Here is a 20,568-nt window from a genome sequence, read left to right as displayed (position 1 = left end):
TGACGAGTTAACTTGTCAAAAAGCGTTGATCGAAACTGAGGTAGCGCTCCTGGACCCAACTGGTGACCGTGGTGTCAGATAATCGCTGTGATTAACCAATCACAGCAATCACTGAGACTCACTTGACATAATCAATGTTCTGAAAAATTGTCTTTGTGTCACCATCTGTACCCCGCACACTGATTGTGAGGTACAGAGCGTTACAGTGTGTGACAGCCTTTCAAAGTGCTAAATGTTTTTTTTTAATGATAATGATCCCTTCACATCCCTTCCTGAGCACTGTAATAAACTGTGACCAATGTTTTAGTTTTTCATTTATTATTATAAAAAAATTTGTTTAAAAAATTTGTTTAACCTATTTTTATTTTTTGGGGACTTTTAAAAGCTTTTTAATAGCTAATTTCATTCAATTTAACCATGCCCCATGCTATTACTTGGGTTGCTTTGATCAGCAATTTTCCCTCTAATCTTTAGTAGTTGGTGTGTACAGAAATCTTATGTTTTTATGCATTTTGTTTCTCGTTATAAATGCATGTGCACACTGAATTTGCATGTAACAATAAACATAGCATTGCAGATATAGAGCAACTTAATAACACATAACACCAGCCTTTCAGGCAGAGATCAACTGAAGAATCACATGCAAACTCAGCATTGAAGGTGTAAATCAAATAAATAATGCATGGAAAAGCCTAAATCACAGGTATAGCTCATAGGTTGCACACCCCAGCCCTGGCACCCAGATACAATTTATGACAAATTCCAATTTATTGTTTTCTTGTTTTTAGTCTTTGCTCACTCTGCTCAAGAATGGAAGAGTGTGATATGGATACTAAGAAAGAAATAGTTAATTTTGTATGGAAAGGTATGTATACATCTAACTCCAAGGAAAAAGGGGAAAAAATTATATTTTTTTTAAACTTAATTATTAAATGTATCAAATTAATTTTCCACATTTTCCACCTGGGGTGTTTTATATGAGTGATTTGAAAAAGTTGTGTTTTTTGGGCTACCCTCAGCTGTGTGTACTTCTTTTCTTTTCTTTTTGACAGGTCCTTTTCACACAGACACACAACAGATCAAGAATAAGAAAAAATACATGTTTGTGGTCCCATATAATCTCTCTAATGCATTTTTTAAAAACCCTCATTCACATGAAGAGCATGAGATTACAGACACAGGTATGTATTATGCATTTTTAACTACATAATATGTACTTATCCCTTAGAAGTAAAGACCGTGATTGAAATATGATTTCAAAATTATAGCTGAATTGGCAGTTAGTTTTCATTCATACAATTCAGACATACAAATACTGTATTTGCAGGTATACAATAACCATGCATGGAAACATAGCATTGTAGGTATAGATCAACAGAATAACACACAAACCCAGCATTGTAGGTATAGATCAACTGGAAATCACATGTAAACTTAGAACTGAGGGTATAGATTAAATAAACAGCACATGGAAAAAGCATTGCAGGTATTGGTCAACTGAATAAGACATACAAACCCTGTGTTTGCAGGTATACATAAATAATGTATGGAAACATAGCATAGCAGATATATATCAACAGAATAACACACAAACCCAGCTTTGCAGGTATAGATCAATCACATAAAAAAACTCAGCATTAAAGGTAAAGATAAAAACCCCTAAATTGCAGGCATAAATCACAGGTTGCAGACTCCAAAGGCCAGCCCTGGAGTCCACATTACACATACTAACATAAACACAAACAGCAACATATTTAATAGCACGTATGCAAAACCTACCTTTGTTGACTCAGGAGGAGGTAAACTGGTGCCATGCATCCTCAAGGTCCTTACACGCTAAATCTGAGTGCCGGAAAATTAAATTATAATCCAGTGCTCAGACTTGGTGTGTAGAGCCTAAGGAATTGTGGCTCTGGCCTGGCGGTACGTCTGAGGGGGACAGGTTGGAGCTAGTGCAACACCAGTTTCTCTACTACTGCAAGGAAGAGAGTTAAGAGAGCAGAGCAACTGGGCCCCCTTCTTGTAACCATTGTACCCCCTTGATGATTATATAGTACCAGCAGGTCAGGGTAAGGTCAGGGTAAGAAGTTTGAATTTAATTTAAAGGGTTTAGAGAGCCAATGGAGCGGTAGGGGAGATAAGCAAGTTCCAGCGAAGGAGACACCAAAGATTTGGTCACAGAGGTAAGATTTGAGCTAGGAAAGAGCTATGTCCCAGATGCCATGAGATTGAAGGGTTTGTAGAAGGAAGAGGTGGTCAACAGTGCCAAAGGCTGCAGAGAGGCCCAAGAGTATATAAAATGGAATTTTGTTGTAGCGATGATGCGTTTTTTGTTTTGAGAGTACGGTCTCATTGCAATGCTGTAGATGGAAGCCAGATTGTAGAGAGTTAAGCAGAAAGTTTGTGGAGAGAAACGTATTTAATTTATAATAAGTTAATTGTTCCAGCAGTTTGGATACCAAGGGGAGAAGGGAAACTGGATGGTAGTCTGATGGAGATGCGGAATCAAGGGGAGGTTTCTTTAGGATGGGAGAGATGTTGGCATGTTTAAATGAGGATGAGAATACACCAGAGGAAAGAAATTAAAGAGTCTACTTGGGATGAGGCTGCAGCTACATTTCCATGTGTGTTTCCAAGTGAGGGCTAGGAATTTATAGGGCTCCCCCATAAGTGCTCAGATAAGATGATTGCATATAGCATGTAGATGTTTCACACCTCATCGTAACAACTGCAATTAAGCTAGACAACAGGGCATCAAAGTTAATCCTTTAAAATCAGCAGGCTATATAGAGATAGAATCGAGACATACCAGGTGAAAACAGAGGTTAAAACAGAAGGCGAGGGATCCAGGAGGGCCCTGCTCAAACAAGTTTACAATCTAGAGGATTAGAGATTGGCTTAGTGACAGGGTGCAAAGAGTTGTTGTTAATGGTCAATTCTTACGCTGGCCATCTGTGGTAAGTGGGGTGCCTCGGGGTTCTGTCTTTGGTCCAGTTCTCTTTAACTTATTTATTAATTATCTTGAAATAGATATTGGAAGTCACTTGTCTGTGTTTGCTGATGACACAAAATTAGGTAAGGTCTGAAGTCTGATCAGGATGTAGCGTCTCTTCAGAATGGCACTTTGGTCCCAAAAATAAGTATGCAACCTACACTCTTAAGGGCATTGCATTGGGAAAAGCAGAAAATTGTAGACCATAGATGTGACGGAACCTTCCATCACTGGTACCACTGTAGAGGCCTGACTGCCAGCCTCCTCCCTATTGACTATGGGCCCTGGGTTTGTAAAGACTTCTGTGGCTACCCCCAGCAGTATATCATATCATCACTGGCTGAAGGGAATTATCTCTGTCAGACAGCCAAGATCTGCAACCAGGGAGTGACCGCCATTGTTTTAATTTAATATCAGACCCCTCCACCCCATGGTGCATTATTATGTTGTCCCCTTCCCCCCAGTTCCACTACTACAGACATTTACCCCGGCCATCCTTGGAACTGATTTCAGCCAGCAATAGATAGTGGAGGTTGTCACCCTATTGTATTGTTAATCCCGTTACTGCCCCTGTTGTCTCTGGGACGCAGATTAAGGGGGCAGTTTGTATCCCATTATCTTTTTTTTATGTTAATGTGTGTTTTGCTGGGTATATGCAGCCCTGTGTGTGAGAAATAAATCAGTCTTCTTTTGGTTTATACCCTACTCTGAGTCTCGGCTAGTGACTAGGGAACCGGGGAAAGTGTGTTGTCCCAGGCTAAGGGAGCACAAGTCAAGGCTAGTCGGTCGGACTATCCAGCTCTGTGACAATAGATTTAGCAACAAAGTGCAGTCAGCGGTTGCAAAAGCCAGTAAGGTATTGTCATGCATAAAGAGGAGTATTAAATCACAAGATATAAATATAAAATTACCTCTTTATAAAGCAATGGTAAGGCCTCACCTTGAATATGCAGTGCAATTTTGGGCACCACCTATAGAGCTGGAGAAGTGCAGAGGCGAGCTACAAAGTTAATTAGAGGAATGGAGAATTTTAGAACATGGAACTCTCTGCCTAAGGATGTTGTATTATCTAACTCTGTGAATATTTTTAAGAAAGGTCTGGATGCTTTTCTGGTTAAGCATAACATAAAGGGCTACTACTGCTAAAAGGACAGTCGTGGCATAATTAGTATGTGCCCCAAGTATATATATATGTATATATATATATATATATATATATATATATATATATATATATATATATATATATATATACATACAATATATATAAAGGGAGAAAAAATGAATACTACTTATTTTCCATTATTGTATTATTTCATGACAATGAGATTTTTGACGGAACAATAAAGTTAAATTGTTAAAAATCTGATTGGCTGTGTTCGTTAGAAATGCATCAAACCCCATTTTCTGAAGTATTTAGTGAGTTCTTCAAAACCCCTTCTCTTGCAGTGCATTCCACATCTTAACTGTTTGACTTTATTTAACAAGGAATCTCTTTCCTCTAAAGTCGGGGCATGCCCTCTGGTGTCTGTAACATCGCTGATCTTTCTATGGCTCTGAAATATGCGGGTGTGTGGTAATTATGTCACCATGCATGCATCATGTCATCAAAGTAAATAAGCCCAGTCGCTTATAGCGGAGATCTTCCTTCAATTTCATTCATTTTGCTGCCTTTCTCGAGCTTTTTCTGGTTCTGTTGTGCCATTTTTATGAATATATACTGCAAATGCAATGTGCGACCTTAGGCAAAATGCATATTACTTACAAAGAAAGTGAACTAGGACTTGCCCTTAGTTGCTCTACTCATACGTTTTGTTCAACTGGAACTGCAACCCTCTTCATTCTGTCTTTTAGACAACTTCCAAACAAAGTAGAAATATTTTAATTATTAAAGCAATCTTTGAAACCAATCTTTTAAATAGCTTCCTCACAGTGGCTGATATAATTCCAGGCTCATTATTTAACCACAAGTGCTTTCCTTGAATTCAGTAGAACATAACCAAGTTAAATAATGGATTTTGACCACTGATTTTCTTCTCTAATCTTTCAATAGACTTTTCTTCATTTGTATTTTATTCATATATGAGCACCAGCAACAATGGACAATCAGTTATGATCTCCTTTAAAAAAGATGGGTTGTCATACATTATATGTTCCACAGGAGATGAAAATCTTCACTTCAAGGTAACGTTGTTAGTTGATGCTTGCTTGACAAAACTTACTTTTAAATATGTTTAATGTATTGTATATCCCTATACATCTGGATTGGAACTACCATAGCTGTTAGCCTCTTTGCAAGGATGTACCACCATAACACAATAAAATGAATAATATAACAAAAAGGTACCAGGTTTAGAATCAGAGATACAATTTAGGTTTCAGATCACCAAGAGATTAAGACTTCTTCCTTAACTTTGTCTCAGCCAGCCTCCTCACGTACTTTTCCGACAAATCCCAACAGTTGCAACCTTACATACTTTTATAGACCATAGCTGGAGGGCATATTAAATATGTGACGTCTACCATTAAAGCGATGACGTGTACAATTTGTTCTGTCTTTCTTCAGCAACTGGAACCACCCCCTCGTGTGTCAGGACGCAATTGTGATTTCATTTTCTACTTGAATAATGCCCTTGATGGATTTTCCACCTTGCAGATTGCCGATGGTACAGACAGATATTTGTCCTATAATGAAAACAATGTAGCAATCCTAAAGAAAGTTGCTGCTAATGGGAGGGATGTTGATGAAACTATAATGATGCATTTGGTTGACAAATGATTTCCATTATCTCACTTGTGATTGCTTAAAAAAATGCATTTTTAAAAATAAAATAATCTATTCAATTTTTAATGTTACTCCTGCTTTGGCCTTTCTATTTTCTTCATTTGTAATAGGACAGCCAGCATGGTGATCTGCAAGAACTTTGCGTTCACTTGCTTTTAGTCATAAGGGTGCCATAATTGGTTGTAATTGGATGACATTTTAACCTAGGAATGAAATTAGTGGCAATAAATACCGGGCTAGACAGCATAGAATAGGAAGGCATTTTAGTTAGTACCCAGGTGGGTACCCAGGTAGCTGGTTGTGCCCGGAGTGTAGATATTCTAAATATTCTACTGCAAATAGTTTAGTTACTGTGTGTCTGCATATGTTAGCGTAGTGATTGTGTGTGTCTGAGTATGCTAGTGCGTGTTGAGTTGAGTATGTGTTAATGTGGTTTGTTAATGTAAGTGTCTGGGTAAGCATGTTAGTGTGTGTCTGCTTATGTTTATGTGTGGGTATGTTAGTGTGTGTCTGTGTGTGTGGTGATATATGTTTGTGTGTCTGGATATGTTAGTGTGTGTGTCTCGCTGTGTGTGTTAATATGTGTGTTACAGTTGAATACCTGGTTAAGTGGGTGTGTTAACGTGAGTCTCTGGATGAATGTGTTGTATGAGTGTCTGTGTGCATGTGAATAAATGTGTCTGGTTGTGTGCTAGTGTGTATTAGTGTGAGTGCTCCTACTGAAGAAACTGGTTTCTTGGGGGCTGGGGCAAACTAGGTCTAGGACATAGGTCCCATAGGCCCATCTGCTGAAAAACAGGGGGCCTTATCAGTCTACTGGGCAACCAGGCGTCCTAGAGTGCCTGTGCTCTAAGGATAGGTTATAAGGGAGATCTTTGATCACACATGCACTTCTTCCACTCATCACAGCAGGTACAAGTTGCAATCCATCTAAAAGTCAGACCTTTCTACTTACAAATGTATAAGGATATTATCAAACTTTAGCTGTAAAGCCCATAAAAACAACAGGCTCAACAAGAATACTCTTTTGAGTGTTTACTGGTTACTCTTTCAAATGCACTTTTAAAATATTTGAATTAGCTTATAGGCAGTTAATGTTTAGGTTTAGTCTGAAAGTTCCATCATAACGTACATATTTTCCATTATATTTTGAGCTGATTGTTTTGTTTTTCTTTGGAAAATACCAGATGTTGTACCAGGAAATAGTGCTTCTGTGTTCTACTTGAAAAACATTATTGAAACATTAACCCTGCAGATGCCACTAAGCAGAGTACAAGGCAGTCCTGAAGGGAGCTGGTGATGAGGAGGTTGATGAAACCATAATCATGAAGTTATTCTTATTATTTTCAGCTATACTGATTTCCATTATCTCACTCGTATTTGCTTGAAAAATTCCTTTTTTAAACGACATAAAGTAGCCCACTTTTTAATGTTGCTTCTGCTTTGTCCATTCTGTTTTTTTTCCCATTCATAATAATAACATCAACATTAGAAAAGTTAAATAATTTCAAGCTCCCTTTGTCTATTGGTCTGTGAGTAAATATCAATAGGGACATATTTACCTTGGGCACCTGACCCGGGGCTGCACACCTTGGCCACCCCCTCTATGGCCGCCATTCTTACACTGCAAATGTGGGGGGCATCTGTATAACATCGCAGAGGGTGTGGCATTTGTTTACGTGATAAACAATTGTAACATTGCATTTGACTTGCATGATGAGCAGTAAAGAAACTACTGTATATGGTAACTGTAAAATACTTTTATTGATACACAGTATCATATCAAGGAGATGGTTACACAAGGTCAATATGGGAAGTAGAGGTATGTCTCCCACTGGGTTAAATGCTTGTTGACCTATCACTTTGTAGGCTACAAGAAGATTGTTACAGCCTAATAATGGTTGAACGAGCACCATTTGTGTAGAAATTTCCCATTAAACTAATATCTGGATCTCAAAAGTAATTTCTAGGACTTTAGAAAATTACTTTTAATGTAAACCTGGAATAAAATGCATTTTTGTACTTTCTATAAGAAAAGCTTTAAATACACCATAAAGCAAATAAGACTTAATTATACAGGCCAACAAAATGTTTCATGGTTTAGGATGCTACTGGATTAAAAAACTTTCATCTGTATGGTTTCATCCAGTTTTCCTGGAGGGCAATGCTTTAAAATCAGTTTTTGTATATTGCCCTCTTCTTCAAATGCAAGGTAAAAATTCTGCTTCACCGATGACTCAAAGGAAAATGAAGTATGTCCCGCTGAAAAGGATCTTTGATAAAAAATGAACTCACTATGCTTAGAACTTATGTCGATTGGCAGCTCTTCTTTCTGTTACATGAAAAAAAAAATATATATATTTTATTTATGTCCTTAATATAACATAAAAATCCAACATGTCCTATAAAATCTATGATAAAGTCGAATTTTCTATCTGAATTATTCACTAAAGGGATTGAAGATTCCAGGTGAGTTTGAAGGAGAGTTGCAGTTATAGGTCAATGATTTGGTTGGCTCTGCATTTTACATAATTAAATGAGTAGGGTCTCTTGACTTATCATACCAATTTAACTATGCACTCTGGTTATTAATATCATTTATTGATTTATGAAGTGCCATCATATTCAGGTGTGCTGTACAATACAGAGCCAGGTCAGTGCTTTTTTTTTACCTGTCATTTTTTTTAAAGCACAATCTCAGGGCAGGAACGAAGGGATGAAATTTATACCACTTCAAATAATTGTTCTCATTTTTCAACCCGCATCACCTAAGTGGGCATGGGATAGGGGACATAGGTGCCCCAAAACAGCCTTCCATTTGTTTTTATACCCTCTATCTGAATAGGAACAGGAATGGGGACAGGGAGGCATGGCTTGGAGTGTGTGCCACCCATAGGCTACTTTTTAAAATATAAACTTGGTAGAGTTTTTGAATTATTTCATTTTTTTATACCTCCTTTATCACACAGGGCAGGGATCAAGGGAGGGGGAGAGTTATTGGATGGGGTCAGTGTCACTCCAATGGGTATTTAATCATTTTAACCTCAACCTCATTGATGTTTGTACCCGAATGCCCTTGCCTTAAACTCACAAAATTACTCACATGTACTTGCAAACAACTTCAATTTCCATTAATATACAATCTCGTTCAAACCTGGTCAGTCGAGTTAACCCTAATTAAACTGCCCACACTACTACTTGGTGAATTAGCACTATTCTTCCAAGCACTTTGGAAATATAAACAGCTTTGCCTGTGGAGGATTGAGGTAAAAAAGCAGGATTTAAAAGGTCATTACTAATGGGAAAACACTGAAAATATCTTATTAATTGTTTTTGATAATTTTGTGCAACAATAGAGGTGTCAGTAAAATGCGCCACTTTTATTAAATTAAAGAGGGGTTCTGAAATAGCTCTCACCAATCAGAAAATATGTAATAGACTTACATAACTGGTTTACCCTAAGCCTTTTTATCCTAACCATAAACACATGGACTAAAGCACCCTGTTCCCCTTTGTGGACCTTTATATACTCACCTTAAAATAGATTGAAGAGTCGTTGTCACAACACATAAGAAAGCGTTTATTGTCTATAGTAGCAGAAAAAAGCACTGGGATTCCTCTGGGTGGTAACGTTTCTTTATATGTGTACAGTAAAAATTTGGATTGATTGTCTGAAGAAAACAAAATTAATTAATTCCTAAAAAGAAATATAATGACGCAATACACATTTCACAACAAAATATAAGTATTCTTTGTTGAGGCTTACTCATTCTTAGCCCTCACATGCTACCACTCATTTCTTACCTGGACCCTCACAAGGCTAGTTGTACATGATGTCCTTGTAATGTTGACTTGTGTAATGGGTTCCTATCATTAGGAATTTGTTACTATATTTGCATTGAGTTGTGTCTGATGCAGGGATAATTCAAATCATACATGTAACAGGATACTGGATGATTTGGGTATGTGTAATATCTGGTGCACAACAACCTTATACACACTAGCACTCGTGTTTCTCCTACTCATTGCTCTATTCTTGGCCCTTCATACAATGAGATGACTTATGGCTGATACCTGCAGCGGTGTCTCATTCTATTTAGGCTGATACTGTACATTTTATTCAACACATGTTGATGATTATTATTATTAACTCCTGGAGATCCAGTGAAAGTTGATGGACTCTGGATTTAAAGGGTTAAGTATTACAGGTATACCACCTTGATATTATTAAGCTCAGTATATTAGTTACTATACCTATATAAACACAGAAAAAAAAAATCTTTCTAGTTTCCTATTGCCTATGCATTGATCATAACTCAAAACACTTTAAAATATTTGCATTTAAGGCATTGCTATGATTTACCAGAATCGTTTTTTACAAACTGAGCTGTGAAATTCTTTTCTGTTTTTTCTGTTATTAGCGTCCGCTGATCGATGTTTTGAATAGATATCTCCGCAGGATTTGTTGGCGTAACAAGTCTAAAGGCGTCAACTTCATCTATGAATGCAAAACAGCGTATTTTAGTTACTGTATAAAAATACAGGAAATCAAAAACTACATAAATTACCAGAATCACTTGGGAGCACTCTTAAAGTGGCTCTGTCGGCCAACATTTTGCGGTTTGCATACTAAATAAACCTTTGTTTAGACAGCACACTGGCATTAAATCGCTTCTGGGAAGAAACGGAAGAGTCTTCAAGTGCCACCGACCCAAGTGGTTCTCTACTGGAGTAGTGTAAGGTCCATGGCTGTCAGTGGTGTACTCTCGCTTAGGATAATTTGGGGTGGCAGATCTAGGGAAGCAATGTCTGGATTGCAACATTAGAGACTAGACTTGTGCATGAGGCCAAAAATAATTTTAGGCAAACTATTAACGGTAATTTCATTTTTTCCTTTTTTTTTATTTAGAAATTATTTGTTTTGCCCCAAAACACACCTCTCTCTGTCTCCTAGTCCTGAGGGAATGGTGGCCATGTAGAACAGCCTCCCAGCAGAAGAAGCTTGTAGTTTACAGACCCCATGAGATTTGTACTTTAATGTAATACATTTTTACTTAATGTAAGGAAGATTTGCTTTATTAAGGGGTGGTGAATATGTTGGTGTCTTAGATATTTTTTAAAAGTTTTATTTTAGAGTGATCTGTGATTTTTTTCAGTACAGATACTGCTTTTGCTAATACTTCAGAAGAAGTACGTGTTAGTTTGGGCTCTGAATGCTTAACACAAGTACCCACTTTGAACCAGTGCTGCCAAAAATACTGATCATAGCTTGTTTCATCCTGTTTGACCCCAGATAAAGCAACATCTTGTCCCAGAAAATTTGTGGGAGGGAGAGAAGACTCATCTATAACAGGCAAACAAACGAACAAAACAACAAAATTTCATTGGTTTTGCAATTCATCAATTTCATCAGGCTCAACCTTCCTTCAAACACACAAAACAGGAAAATTTCGATAAAAATCTTTGCACTCTCACGAAACTGGCCCAAATTCATATTCTTGGCAAATAACCTATATGAATTAAGTCTCTGCTGAATTGCCATATATAGTATCAATTTTAATTTGAGCTACTCACATTGTGGGAAGAGCAATGTATAGTTAATTAATCAACAATAAGCAAGTTCCTAGAATACTCATTTACAGCCAAAAATTATTTCCTTACCTTCCTGCTGCATCTTAACTACCGACAATATGTTCATATAACGTTCAATTATTCCCTACACAAGAAAAAAAGGGGACAAGGAAGTAACAAGGTGTATTATACTGTTTGTACGTTAGCATTTTTGTCTCGGTTTTTAAATTGAAAATAACAAAATAACAAATTTTGAAAATAACAAAATACTTTTTATGTAAAGAAGAATTGATATTTTAAGACCCTTCTGATTTTCTTTCTAGGGTGGACTATAGTTTTTATTAGACTAGGGCGAGGCCAACTCTTCGTGTTCGTCTTTGTGGGGGGAAAAATCCACGATTATTCCATGAATATTCGCCTGTTCCTGTGTTTGGTTCGGGCGAATATTCGTGTACATTCTTCGTGTTTGTTTTTTTGTTTTTTTTGTAGAAGGGGTTAATACGGGGTTAACGCGGTACGGACTACACAGCAGCTTTGGCTCCAGGATTTTAAATGTCCGTACGAGCAACTCTATTGGTCGCCTGCAGGGGCCTCCTCTGCCATCAACCAATGAAGTACACCTGTACTTCATTGGTTGATGGCAGACGAGCCCCCTGCTGGCGACCAATAGAGTCACTTGTACAGACTTTTAAAATCCTGGTCCAACAACTTGGCCAACACGGACCACTGGTCTCCCTTCTCCAGTTAAAGGTCTGTACAAGGGAGTTTATTGGTAATTCGTACTGACTTTTAACTGTTGGAGCACGGAGACCAGTGGTCTCTGCCGGCCAAGTTCCACCAAGTTAACCCCTGACGGCCAACCTATGGATTTCCGCTCCCAGAGTAAGACTCTGCAGGCGACCAATAGAGTCATTTGCAAAGGCCCCTTAACCCCTGACGGCGAACCTACTGATTTCCGCTTTCGTCAAAAAAAAAAAATTATGAAACTGAATCTCAAATAAATAATAATACAAATGACAGAGATTTTTTCCGTGTTGTAGCAGCAACTGTAGCACACAACAGATAACTCTCTGGGTTTGAACCGGAGTGTAAAGGTGAGGTGCTGCTTTCCTGAGTCTCCAGGTCCTCTTTAACCTAGCAGTGCAGCGGTGTATGGCCATGCCCACCAGTCCTACTCTCCACCCATTTAAGATTATCTAGGGTTCGTCACTATGCACAGCTAGCCCCATCTCATGGTCAACTAGCCACCTCTCAATGTATGGCTGGCCTCATTCCTCACGAAGCCACACTCTCAGAAGAAAGAAAGCTCCAGGTAGCCATGAAAGTTGTCATGTATGCACATAAATGCAAAGATCAATTCTGCCAAGGATCTGACCTCTGACCACAAGTGAGAAAAGCTCAGATTTCCTCTTATCTAAAGAACATCGCACTAAAATTTGGATTTTTAATATTATTTTAGGGCGTGGAAACATATTCATGGAAGCATCTGCTTAGATGTTATAAGAATCTAATTATTTAATACTAACCCTTAAACACCAAATGTAAGCGAGATGATGACACAAATAAGGGGTTTCTTTATTTCTTCTCATGACTCATGGTAACATTGCAAAATTGCATCACTACCAAAGTTACTCATGGTTGTTCTAAAAGCATTGGCAAAAAAACATCACATGAAAATTTGCATATTTAACATTATCTTAGGGTGTGGAAACATATTTATGGAAGTATCTGCTTCGATGTTCTAAGAGTACACTGATGTAATATTCACTATTTGTCAGCAGTGATTTTCGTCTTGCAGGACTGGACTGGGGATGAGTAAGTAGTCCTGGCCCCTAGCAACCAAATGATCAAGTGCGTCCGTCAACTAGATACGTATGGGCATACGTTATGGATTTATACTCACACAGTCTCTGACCGTTGGCCAGTTAGCCAGTCTGGAAACATGCATAAATATATATAATTTAGAATAAGATAAATGCGGACAAAAATAAAGAAAACATTCTTCACGGTGTTACCCATTCTAAATTGCATACAGGTAATGACAAATTCAAAACAAATCATTTATGCCTAGGATTTTTACTCTGTCTTCGGCAATTGCTGACTCATGTTACTATAATACACGCTAACACAGTCTAAACTCAGGAAAGTGGGTTTAGGCATAGAGCTGCCATCCGCGCAGTGATGGATTGCAGACCTGGACTGTGTTTCCTTTGCTATCCTGGGGATACTCCCTACTCGTGCTGTCGATATGCTCTGTACCCACTAATATGAAAGAGGGTAGAAAACCTAACATCAACTTCATGATGGGTACATCAACCAGTATAACATGAGTACCTGATTAGAGATCCACTTGGGAGATCATTAATAAACAAATGAAAAAGAAGAGGACCCAGGACAGACAGAGATACTCCGCATAAAACCTTTTGTCGAGTAAGAGAATTTTCCATCTACAACTACTCTTTACATTCCATTTTTTAGCCAATTTCTAATCCAAGTACATACATTTGCGTCTATACATATTATTGACAATTTGTACAGTAAACATTATGGGGGAAACCATATCAAACCCCTTAGCAAAATGCCTTAGCAACACTTTCTCTGTGGAGAGAAGACTGGCATTGTTATTAAACAACTTTAGAAGCAATATCATGAAGAAGTAAGGAGAATGGCTTGTTTGGAATCTCTGGGTGACACAATGCTTCTCTTGGTCTCAAAGTCAGTTTCCACTTTCTCTAGCTAGGGGAGATATGTTTAGCAACACCTACTTCCAATCTACTTTAGGCTGTCTGGGGCTAGCTATGCCCTATGTGTGGATGGCCCCATTCCTCATGTAGCCACTTTTCCAGAAGAGGGAGAATTCAAGAAAGCCCATCATGGGAGGTTCCAATGCATATGGGTATACTCAGAACTTAAGTGGGGGAGTGAAAGAGGCAAATACATGTGTGGGGGGTCGTATTAATCCCACCATGTGGTTGCAAAGGGTTAAATAATAATTTAACAGGAACATTGAGCTATCACATACATTAGAAAACAATTTAATTCTTCTTGGCATCAGTTATTGAAATAATACCTTTATTGCATCCATGCTTTATATAGATAACTATATACACTGCTCAAAATAATAAAGGGAACACTAAGATTACACATCCTAGATCTGAATGAATGAACTAATCGCATGACATACTTCCGTCTTTACATAGTTGAATGTGCTGACAACAAAATCACACAAAAATTCTCAATGGAAATCAAATTTATCAACCCATGGAGGTCTGGATATGGAGTCACACTCAAAATCAAAATGGAAAACCACTTCGAGTTACATTGTGTTGTTTAAGTGTTCCCTTTATTATTTTGAGTAGTTTATATGTTGCTATTTCACTGCATGGGAGAAGCAAATTCAATATTTTGGCACTATAATGGTTAAATCATGGAAATACAGCAGTGTACAGGTGTTGGGAGAGACCATTCACATGATCTCAATACATCCTGTGTTTAAGATTGAACCTGCTGATGAATGAAAGAGCTGGGGGTGGGTCTGTAATTAAATGGAACAGTCATTTACATTTTGACGTGGCTGTTCATGTAAGTATTGTGAGCGGTAAAAGGCACTCACCTTGTCTGTTAATCAGTTACTAACAAGTGTAGTAAATGTACCGTAAAACTCAACCATATCACAATGTATTTTGCAAAACAACCATTTAACGCTGGGAAAATAATGTAGGTAGTGAACAGAAGAAACATGTTACCAAAAAAATAACATCGGTGTCTATTCATTCTAGCAGGTTAATGCCATGAATATTGGCCCGTTGTAGATGGATTACAAATCGTTAGTACCTTGTATACACATTTTAATATTTGAAATACTGACTCTAAACTGTCAAGTTGTCTTACCTTAGTCTTGTGGTCTGTGGTTATCTGTGAACCTACTGTTACAGCTCCTTCTACACTCTAAAACTTGCTAAATAGTAATACTTAGCAGTATAACACACGCTCATACATACATTTCTGGAACCACCCAGGATTTCAGGGATTTACCACGTCAACTATGATTTCCAATATTATGCAATAAATGCCTCTGTAAAAACATGTTTTAACATTACTGCAGGAATGTAACTGTTTAAAGGGACATTCCAGCCATCATATGGCATTTGACACTCCCACACAACAAAGATTTATGAATAAACTGCAATCTCTGAGTTTAGATCCTACTACTGTGAATAGATTAGGGAGTGGCTGAGTGACGACAGCAGAGGGTTGTAGTGAATGGCGTGTATATTCGGAGCAAGGTCTTGTTACCCGTGGGGCACCTCAGGGGTCTGTACTTGGACCTATTCTCTTTAATATTTTACTTGTGATATTGCAGCAGTGATATTAAGGTTTTGAAGGTAAGGTGTGTCTTTTTGCTGATGACACAAAGATTTGCAACAGAGTTGATTTTCCTGAATGGGTAAGACAAATGGCAAATGATTTCGGCAAACTGGGAGAATGGTCAGAGCTCTGGCAACTGGCATTTAATGTGGATAAATGCAAAATTATTGCATCTAGGGCATAAAAACCCAAGGACAGACTATAGAGTATTTGATACTGTCCTAACCTCAACATGTGTGGAAAGGGATCTAGAAGAAATTATTATAGAGGATTTAAAGGTAGGCAGACAATGCAGTAGAGCCACAGGTAATGCTAGCAGAATGCTTGGTTGTATAGCGAGAGGTATTAGCAGTAGAAAGAGGGAAGAGCTCATGCCGTTGTACAGAGCACTGGTGAGACCTCACTTGGAGTATTGTGTACAGTACTGGAGACCGGATCTCCAGAAGGATATAGAAATGTTGGAGAAAGTTCAGAAAAGGGCTACTAAAATGGTTCATGGATTGCAGGATAAAACTTACCAGGAAAGGTTAAAGGATATTAACAAATATAGCCTGGAAGAAAGACATGACAGGGGGGATATGATAGAAACATTTAAATTCTTAACCCCTTTGTGCATGTGTGGCAAGTGCTCCCATTGATTTGAAGAAACACACTACTTTAACATGTCCCCCAACTTATGGGCAGGCGTGTGTAAGGGCAGTGTATAAGTATGTGTGTGTTTATGGACAGGTGTGTGTAACGGAAGTATGTATGGGCAGTCGTCTGTTACAGCAGTGTATGTGTATGTGTGTGTAAAGGCAGTGTGTGTGGGCAGTCGAGTGTAAGGGCAGTGTATATGTATATTTGTGCTTATGGGCAGGTGTGTGTAAAGCCGGTGTGTTAGGGTCCTGGGCGACATTGTGAAGTGCAATTGCTTGTATTGGTGGTGAGTTGTGCGAGAGCGATAAAAAAAATAAAAATAAAAAAAAGTGTCCACCTTTCACATTTTGAAATGTTGGGAGGTATGCTTTAATATGTATTCTTATTTAATGGAGTGTCTGGGACATTAAACAGTTCCTTTAAATTCTGAAATACTGGGCACATGATAATTACTGATATTTCTGTTTGTTTAGGCCCCGTCCTCTAAAACTGACTCTTTGGTAGCCTGTCTGGAAAGTAATAGCTGCAAGCACCTGCATTTGAATCCTGATAACAAAGTTGAATTACTCCAGGATGTACACTATATGACCAAAAGTATGTGGGACCCCTTCTACTTATTGAGTTTAGGTGTTTCAGGAAAATCTATTACTAACAGGTGGATAAAATCAAGCACATAGGCAGCCATCTCCATAGACTAACAGTAGGTTGTGCTGAAGAGCTCTGTGACTTCAAATGGCACCATCCTAGGATGCCACCTCTGGAATAACTCAGGTCATGAAATTTCTGCCAACTACACTTTTATTTTAGGAGGTGTGCTTGGAGCGCCATCTAGGGATACCTACTAAACTATATAAAAATTAAGTAAGGCATATAGAAGAAATTCAAAAGAGGATTTCATTATCAAGGCAAAAAACCTCAAGCAATCCTTTAGGGAAAAGAGATATCTCAGTAAATGGCTGAAGAAGGCCTATCAAAAAGCACTCTCAACAGAACAAATGAGTTTATTAGCCCTTAATATGATACCCAAAAAAGGATTACAATGCGATACGAATTATAGGCACATATGCGACAGCATGGCCTCTGTCCATCCTTAACAAACACTGATAACTCCTTGCACAAAATACTACAGAATAAACCAAAGATCACTCTTAGAAGAGCTAAATATGTTGGTGATATGCTAGTACATTCGTTCTTATCCCCCAAAAGCAAAACACATGGTGATCTCAACCAATAAAAGCCTGTTTTTAATGTGCTCATTGTCCTGCTTGCAGATATGTCCAGCCACAAAAGATATTTAAAAGTAATGTAACTAATCAGGAATATCATTAACTCCACATACAGAATATTAAACTATTCCTCTAGATACCTATGGCCATACCACCAGGGGCACCCTGAATCTACATTAAACGGCCGCGCGGCCACCCATTTAAGTGGCTGATTCGGCTGCGCCAGGGCTGTCTATAATGCAGGGCAAAAGCCCGCAGCACCCGCGGTGGGCCGGCCAGTCCGTGGGCCGGCACACCGAGATGCCATTGCAGCCGACCACTTTAAAATCATTAAGCAGCCGACATGCCTGCACCGTGCCGCCCAGTGCCCTGTTCCGTGTGACTCCGCCCCCTTTAGCTTGATGTGCCGCTCAAGGGGGTGGAGTCACACGGAACAGTTCCTCGTGAGCACGTCGTGAGCACAGCAGCAGGGAAGGAAGGCAGCAAAAAAGTAAGTTTTTTTTTTTTATGTGAGCAATTTAGCATTCAAAAGGTCAGTGGCCGTATTATGCTCCACTAATGTATCAACTTTATCAATATCCAATTCTATTTTCAAATCAAGATCTTTGTCCACTCGTGAGTTCTGCAGAGACGTCATATGAGGGAACATAAATGACGGAAGGACGTTCCTCGACTAGAGAAGGCAGAAGTAAAGGAATACAAATACAACATTGTGATGGTGATGACGTCCTCAATCACGATTTTCCTCCTGAAGAAGCCAGTGGCAAAACGCGTTGAGGAACGTTTGGAACCCAAAAGTTACATCTGAAGGACTTGTATATGCTGTTTTTGTTGCACATTGTATTCATGTGCATGGTCAATTTTGTGTTTGTGATACTGCACCATTGGATGTGTTTCTGTTAAATTTTAAGGATCATGGAAGTAAAGATATGCGTAGACCCACATTTCTATTTTTATTTCTATTAGTGTTTCTTTTTTCTTTCCCCTGTATAAGAGCCCCGTTGTATATTGTGTGGTATAGCACTACCGCAAAAGAGGGTGCTGTAAAATCGCCATAACGATTACTAATATTACCTACTTATCACTAGTCACCCTACTTTTTACTATAACTTTAAATGTGTCACTGCATGGACTAAAAAATAAGCCTGCTGCTGTGTGATGCCCATACACAGAGCCTACAGAAGCATTGTTGCTGGTACTGTGGAGTGGTCAACCCCCTAGCAAAAATTCTTAAACATTCTGTCTCATTCATAATTCTTATAGGGTTTATTTGGTTAATACCTTACAAATTCCATCAGATCATTTCCCATGTTTCCTACTTGTCACACATCAACTTTGAGGATGAAATGTTCATTTGCTGCCTAATATATCCCACCTACTGACAGGTGTCATGATAAAAAGATTATCTGTGTTATTCACTTCACCTCTCAGTGGTCAAAATGTTATGGCTGATCGATGAAAAATATAAAAAGACTTGCTTTATTAAGAAGCTGTAGCTCCCTACCTCTATGGAATCAGTGGCAAGAAAGTACTACCTTTCAAATCAATGGGATAACTTTCTCCTCTTGATAGACCTTGACCTAACATTTAAGTGGAGCTGACTGGCCTTGTATATCTCCTGTGCTCGACCGAACACATGCAAATACCAAGGGGGCAAGTGGATATGGGGACAGGGCAGACCGGCCCACCGGCAAACCAGGAGATTTCCCAGCGGGCCAGGTGGTCCACGGGCTGGTGAAGCACTGAAGACGAGCTGACGTCTATGTGGTCCATTGACCACCTAATGTTATTAATGTGGGTCGCAGAGGTCGCAACTGGGATCACTTGTCTTCACGCGTAGGCCCACATCCTCTGTGGCGCTCGCATTTCTGTGCAAGCATCCTCTTTTCCTTGCCAGGGTAAGCAGGAACATCATGTAATGTGACCCTGCTGCTTCCACTAGGAAGTAAAAGAGAAGTTGCTTGCATGACGTGCAAGCACCACACTGAAAGGAGTGAATGAATAAGTCAATGTATGAATGAGTGAATAAATGTGTGCTAACATCAGAAATGGGGCAGAAATGGCACGGGTAGGCTGTTTGGAGGCGGAAATGGCACAGGCAGGCTGTTTAGGGACAAATGGTACAGACCGGCTGTTTGGGGGCAAGGGTGGCACTCAAGTGGGAAAAGGTTGCAATGTGGGACATGTTGTTTGTCAAGTCCAGGGTTTGGGGGTCTATTTCCCAGGTACTTATTGACTGCTTTGCTCTGATATGCCGGAGTGGCTCTACAAGCCCGGGGCTGATGCACAAATTGTCTGTGACAATTTCAAATCACTATTAAATAGTTAAATATTTAACCTTAACTGCCCTTTTATGATACAAGTTTGGTAAGTAGTCCTAGGGGGGCCATTATGACTACTAGGGGGGCCATTATGACTACTAATATTACCTACTAATTACTAATCACCATACTTTTTACTATGCGCTAAGTGCATCACTGAGTGGACTAAAAAATTAGCAGCCCATCCTGATATCCAGCGGTTTGGGTTTTACGTCCCTGCTGCTGCATTTTGCACATACACAGAGCCTGCAGAAATATCGTTGCTGGTACTGTGAAGCGGTCAACCCTTCCTAGCAAAAATTCTTTAAATCATGTAACATTTATAATTCTTATAGGGTTTATTTGCTTAATACCTTCCAAAGTGTAATTAGTATTTTATTTTAATTAGTACCTTTTAACATACTCCTCACAGCTGAGCACCATGGGAGTTGTATTTGTACAACTGTGGTAGTTAACGTATTAGCTGCCAGTGAAAGACCATTTTAACAAAGAGGAAAACTCCCCGCCGCAGAGGGCGCCACAATTTCTCTGAGCTTCCCGCATTCTATCACGGTAATAACCCGTAAATCTTCTCAGTCACGTGACCGGCACGCTCGCATTCACTTTAGGGTCCCGTGCGTAGCGCGTGCGGACGGAAACCGCCGCATTTTGAATGAACCCTGCCCG

At 39.0% G+C, this 20,568-nt stretch overlaps 1 protein-coding gene across 1 annotated transcript; it reads right to left on the bottom strand.

Moving 5' to 3' along the window:
• Positions 1–7,533: 7,533 nt before the first annotated feature.
• On the bottom strand, positions 7,534–13,066 carry LOC128469918 (interleukin-18-like). Its single transcript, XM_053451719.1, has 5 exons — positions 12,875–13,066; positions 11,439–11,493; positions 10,141–10,275; positions 9,312–9,448; positions 7,534–8,109 (listed from the first exon to the last, which is right to left on the bottom strand). Exons 1-5 carry the CDS (start codon positions 12,935–12,937, stop codon positions 7,894–7,896), a joined length of 606 nt encoding a protein of 201 aa, XP_053307694.1. The 5' UTR covers positions 12,938–13,066; the 3' UTR covers positions 7,534–7,893.
• Positions 13,067–20,568: the final 7,502 nt, after the last annotated feature.

The sequence above is a fragment of the Spea bombifrons genome, chromosome 12 (assembly GCF_027358695.1).
Source record: "Spea bombifrons isolate aSpeBom1 chromosome 12, aSpeBom1.2.pri, whole genome shotgun sequence".
NCBI classification, from domain to species: Eukaryota; Metazoa; Chordata; class Amphibia; order Anura; family Pelobatidae; genus Spea; species Spea bombifrons.
This window is presented reverse-complemented; position numbering and strand designations above follow the sequence as displayed.

Coding starts and splice junctions, on each gene's coding strand:
- LOC128469918 (XM_053451719.1), bottom strand. CDS start 12,937: ATGAGAAGAAATAAAGAAACCCCTTATTTGTGTCATCATCTCGCTTAC. Junction 11,494..12,874: donor CTTACATTTGGTGTTTAAGG/GTTAGTATTAAA, acceptor TTTCTTGTGTAG/GGAATAATTGAACGTTATAT. Junction 9,449..10,140: donor GTTTGTAAAAAACGATTCTG/GTAAATCATAGC, acceptor TGTTTTCTTCAG/ACAATCAATCCAAATTTTTA.